The 5,587-nt window shown below is 49.7% G+C and overlaps 1 protein-coding gene across 1 annotated transcript in view; it reads left to right on the top strand.

The window, feature by feature from the left end:
• LOC116552759 (tubulin gamma-1 chain) overlaps positions 1-1,808 on the top strand; it is a 5,404-nt gene extending 3,596 nt beyond the window's left edge. Inside the window, exons 7-11 of the mRNA XM_032279597.1 lie at positions 221-307; positions 423-572; positions 831-983; positions 1,067-1,228; positions 1,414-1,808. Coding sequence (XP_032135488.1) covers positions 221-307; positions 423-572; positions 831-983; positions 1,067-1,228; positions 1,414-1,611 — 750 coding nt within the window. The 3' untranslated portion in view covers positions 1,612-1,808. The remainder of the gene's footprint in view (positions 1-220; positions 308-422; positions 573-830; positions 984-1,066; positions 1,229-1,413) is intronic.
• The last annotated feature ends 3,779 nt before the right edge of the window (positions 1,809-5,587 follow it).

Genomic DNA, 5,587 nt, shown 5'->3' with positions numbered 1-5,587 from the left:
AAAAAAAAAAAAAAAAAAAAAACTTTAAATAATTAAGAAGAAAAGAAAAATTAAAAAAACATCTTGAGCCCTCCTTTGCCCCTAGGTCAGTGCAAATACCTTTCCAATGGGTCTCTCTGGCCATGAAGCTCAAAGGAAATTAAGCTTCAGAGCCTAGGGCCAGGCAGAGTTCCTGTTTTTCCCATCCCCATCAATCTGCTACCTTCTTCTGTGCCCGCAGGTGGTGCTGGACAACACAGCCCTGAACCGGATTGCCACAGACCGCCTGCACATCCAGAACCCGTCCTTCTCCCAGATCAACCAGCTGGTGGGCCCCCACTGCTGGACTCCTTTGGACTGGAAGCCCTCCTTGCTGGAGGGTCATCTGGGGAAGGGAGGTCCCACTCAGGCCGAGGCCCATGACATGGCACCCCTGTCCCCAGGTGTCCACCATCATGTCGGCCAGCACCACCACCCTGCGCTACCCCGGCTACATGAACAATGACCTCATCGGCCTCATCGCCTCACTCATCCCCACTCCGCGGCTCCACTTCCTCATGACCGGCTATACCCCACTCACTACGGACCAGTCAGTAAGAGCAGCCTCAGTGTCCCAGGCCAGGCCAGCCCTGGGCCCAGCAGGCCCTGCCCTAGCCTTTCTCTCCTCCCCTCTGCCCCAGGAGCTGCCCTTTGCATGCCCCGAGGCACTGCGCTCAGGGACTAGCACAGAGCAGGCCACTTTCTTGTAACTTGCTCTTCACCCTCCCTCTGCCTTTGGCTTCTGCCAAAGAGAAGCCAAAGGCGGACTGTGTCCTGAGCCCTGGCCGGGTCTCCGTTTCACTGTCCATCAGGTGGCTAGCGTGAGGAAGACCACGGTCCTGGATGTCATGAGGCGGCTCCTGCAGCCCAAGAATGTGATGGTGTCCACAGGCCGAGACCGCCAGACCAACCACTGCTACATCGCCATCCTCAACATCATCCAGGGAGAGGTGGACCCCACCCAGGTAGGGGAGGCCCCTTCATCCCGCACCCTGGACCCACAGGGATAGAGGAGATGCCACCTCCACTGCTCCTGTGCCCTCCCCAGGTCCACAAGAGCCTGCAGAGAATCCGGGAACGGAAGTTGGCCAACTTCATCCCATGGGGCCCCGCCAGCATCCAGGTGGCCCTGTCGAGGAAGTCTCCCTACCTGCCCTCAGCCCACCGGGTCAGCGGGCTCATGATGGCCAACCACACCAGCATCTCCTCAGTGAGTCTCACAGTTTGCACCTTTTTTCCCTGAATCAGTCTCCTGATTATACCTCACCTCTCGGCATCTGCTGCCCCGGCTTTTAGCTTTTTTGCTGTGGGCATAGCCCAGCCTTGGTTCCCAGCTTTCTGGGCCATATTGTTCTTCAGTGTTCTATGTAATCCCTGTTTTCTGCACACCCCAAGCTCTTTGAGAGAACCTGTCGCCAATATGACAAGCTGCGGAAGCGGGAGGCCTTCCTCGAGCAGTTCCGCAAGGAGGACATGTTCAAGGAAAACTTTGATGAGATGGACACATCCAGGGAGATTGTGCAGCAGCTCATTGATGAGTACCATGCAGCCACACGGCCAGACTACATCTCCTGGGGCACCCAGGAGCAGTGAGTCCCCTAGGACAGGGACCCTCATCTGCCTTACTGGTTGGCCCAGGCCCTGCCTGACTGACCACCTCCTCAGAGCACAGATCAGGGACCTCATGCATCTCTTTCTCATACACATGCATTCTCTGTTGGCCTGCGAACACATTTACTTCTCCTCTTATAAGACTATTTATCTTTAATAAAGCACTGGATATAAATCAAGTCACTGGTCCCTTTGAAGCCTGTGGGTTCTGGATACGATGGGGATGCCTGTTCTTTCTCCATCACTCTGACAGGGTCCTCGCCCACTTCCAGCATCTTCATTTCTGAACAAACAGCTTCCCCTAGATTATTCTTCTGCCTAGTTTCGGAGAATGCTGGTGGGGTTTAACCCACCTGAAATTCCTTTCCAGGGTAAAAAGGCCCACAGATAATACCTTGTTATCCATCTGACCCTTTCTGGGTCCCTGTTCCCTCCCACCCTTACTGAAAAATGTGAATATTCCACCAGCTTCACATTTCCACATCAGAGTGTCTGGTTCATCACAACCTCAGGCCTGAGGCCACCACCCTGCCACTAGGCTGTGAGCAAGCAATGGAGTCCAACCAAATGCCTTTAAGCCTCTAGCAAGCAGTCCAGGAGAGCCGCTGGTTTCAGGCAGTTAGAGTTTAGTAGCATCAAGTCAACAGACCAAACCTAAAGGCTACACTCTAAGCAGGGCCATAAGTGGTTCCACAGCTAAGGCACCATAATTCTCTTCTCCAGTGGTCGTCAGTAATTTAAATGGCCAGTGCCTTCTACTTCTGGTGGAAGATTGCAGGGAGGTAGTAAATACATAGAGGTCTAAGTCTTCAGGATTATTATTATTTTGAGACAGGGTCTCACTCTGTTACCCAGGCTGGAGTGCAGTGGCATAATCATGGCTCACTGCAGCCTTAACCTCCCTGGCTGAGGCAATCCTCCTGTCTCAGCTTCCTAAGTAGCTGGGACCACAGGTGCACACCACCTAAATCTCCAGGATAAAAAGGGCAAAGCACGTTTTCCCTAGAGCATGGAGGATTGTCAGGGCCCTATTAGGCTCTTATATACCTAGATGTATCATAGTGACAGCTAATATGCACACATGCTGTGAGAAGTACATTATTTTGTTCAATCTTCACAACCCTATAAGTGGTAGATATTAATTTTTAAAATACAATAAAAACAATACAGTATAATGATTAACATAGCATTTACCTTGTATTAGGTATTTCAGGTAATCTAGAGGTGATTTAAAGTACTATACAGCAGGATGTCCTGGAACCAATGCCCTGTGGGTACCAAGGGACAACTGTACTTGCTCACTATTGTTGGCCTGGGAATATACTTTTCCTTCTGTGAATCTGTTTATCTTTCATGGTTATCTCCCCTGCCAGGTAAGTATGAACCTGTGTATCTTTCATAAAGTTCTACATGTGAACAGAGAGAGTAGTATACAGGCCAGACCCCTATGAACAGAGGGGACCCTTTCAGGACTGATGGGCAGAGAGCAGGCCATCAGAAGCCAGGCCCTAGGCTGACTGAGGGGTGGTAGAGAGGCCACAAGCCTGTTATCATCACAGCCAAGACAAGCAGCCTGTCACTATCAGTTACCAGTGTCTTCAGGGGGCTGACTTAGGGACAGCCAGCCTGGTTGGTGTGAACCAGCTGCCTTTTCTTCCAGAAGAAAGGAAGATGACTTCAGTGAAAACCAGTGTGCACCTGGTCCCTTCTCAGCTCCTCTCCTACTTCCCGCACCACTAGATTCCTTGCCTCAGCCTTCCACCTTTCCTTCCCTGCCCTTGATGACCAACCTTGCTTTAGTTTTTCCAGGCACCTGCACGAGTTGCTGGTGCTGAGTGGGGGATCACAAGCTGGCACATCTAGCTAGGCTGCTGTATGTGTGTGGCCAGCAGGCCCACCTCCAGGTCATAATCAACACCCAGGCTCTCCTTTGGAGGATCCAGTTAAGTATCATGTAAAGCCCCCAGGCAGGAGAAAACACCAGGTAGTCCAGAGTAAAAGTTATGTCTGGTTTGTACTGCAGCCACCAACCCAGAGGGGTGAATACATACCCTGGTGGGGAAATGGACCTGCAGACACCCCTTTTACCTGACTGCTAAGTGCCAGGCATTATAAGCAAAGACAAAGCCTTCTGTGCTAACTTCAGAACCAGATCCCTCCCCCAAGGCTATTTCCAGATCACCCATCACCCCAAACCAGGGCAGCCCCTCCCTGTTCTTGGCCAGCCTGCAAAACCCTAAGTGTGTCAACTAGAGGGCAGCTCGGAGGCCAGGTGGGAAGGGAGGGAGGCCTCTGGGAATCAGGACAGCAGGTGGTGCTGGTAGTGAAAAGTCCCTGTGGCATGAGAGGCTGTAAGCCACAGAAGAGACTGAGAGACAAAGACTGCTGCAGAAACATTGGAGAGAAAGCCCGGAGTCGGGCCAGTGCTCACGCCTGGAACAGAAACTTCTCTACAACTAAATAAGAGAAAATTAGCCATTTAAAGCTAATGTAATGTCACCAGGCTTCAGTGTGATGTGACCACAGGGACCCTCAAACATGCATGACACGGAGATCTATATCAGGAAGCACATAGGCAAAAATAGAGCTGTGTAAATGAATCTGAAACTTAGAGGCTGTAACTTTGGAAAGTGAGATGTGAAGAGGTGGTGAGCACATGCAGTGGGTGGGGAGCACGCGGTGAGCAGAGACACTGGACAAAGAGTTGGTGGGTAAGTCCATTAAGCTTTATCCTGGTCTCCACCAGTTGCAAACATTCTAGATTTCCCTAGAAAATGGGCTCCTCAGTGGAGAGTCCGTTGAAATCCAACATACAACTCACCCCCAACTAACGGCCGCCTCCAGCACTTACTCCCTTTCCATTCATTCTCATGTATCTTAAGCAGGGAAGGGGCTGCCCTAGGAAAGTAACAGAAATATTTGAAATTGACATTCTGAATTACTAATATATTACTTATAAGATTTAATTAAATTTGGACAGGTGCAGTAGTTCATGCCTGTTATCCCAGCACTTTGGAGGTCGAGGCGAGTGAATCACTTGAGGTCAGGAGTTTGAGACCAGCCTGACCAACACAGTGAAACCCTGTCTCTATGAAAAATACAAAAATTAGCCAGGCGTGGTGGCACACCTGTAATCCTAGCTACTTGGAAGGCTGAGGCAGGAGGATTGCTTGAATGCAGGAGGTGGAGGTTGCAGCGAGCTGAGATTGTGCCACTGCATTACAGCCTGGGCAACAGAGTGAGACTCCATCTCAAAAAAAAAAAAGTTTTAAAATTAGCCAGGCATGATGGTACACACTGGTGGTTCCTGCTACTTCTCAAGCTGAGGTGGGAGGATCACTTGAGTCCAGGAGGTCAAGACTACAGTGAGCTGCGATCACACTATTGTTCTCCAACCTGGGCAAGAGAGTGAGATCCTGCTCCCCCACAAAAACAAACAAACAAACAAAACATGCCATGATGGGGACAAAAAAAAAAAAAGACAATAACCCGTCCCCCCCAGAAATCCCCACATTCCCTTAGTCCTAGGAAAACCAGGACAGTTGGTCACCTTAAATGAAAGACCACCATGGAGAGTGATTAGAAAATGCATAGCAATACATATAAATAATCAGGGCTGAATTAAGGCCTGGCAGACATTTGTTCATGAATTAAGCAAGCATTTATTTAAAAACGAAGATTGAGTTGCTCAGCACTAAGCTTCAAAATGGACCCTACCTCAAGTGGTTCCCACTTTTACTAGAGGGGTGACATAGCATTGCTACCATTTGGATAGTGTTTTACCCTGCATGATGGACTTGCACATGCATTCATTATCTGGGGCTTTTGAGGACAATATTTTGTCATATCATCACAGGGAAATGGGTTCAGAAGGTTAAGTGATTTGTCCAACATCACACAGCTGGTACATAAAAGACACACTAGACCTCAGGTCCTCTGGTTTCAAATCAATATACTC

Source organism: Sapajus apella, unplaced genomic scaffold, assembly GCF_009761245.1.
Source record: "Sapajus apella isolate SASKATOON/1434 unplaced genomic scaffold, GSC_monkey_1.0 scaffold12, whole genome shotgun sequence".
In the NCBI taxonomy this organism is placed as follows: domain Eukaryota; kingdom Metazoa; phylum Chordata; class Mammalia; order Primates; family Cebidae; genus Sapajus; species Sapajus apella.
Note: the sequence above shows the minus strand (reverse complement) of the source record. Positions and strands in the feature narration are given on the sequence as shown.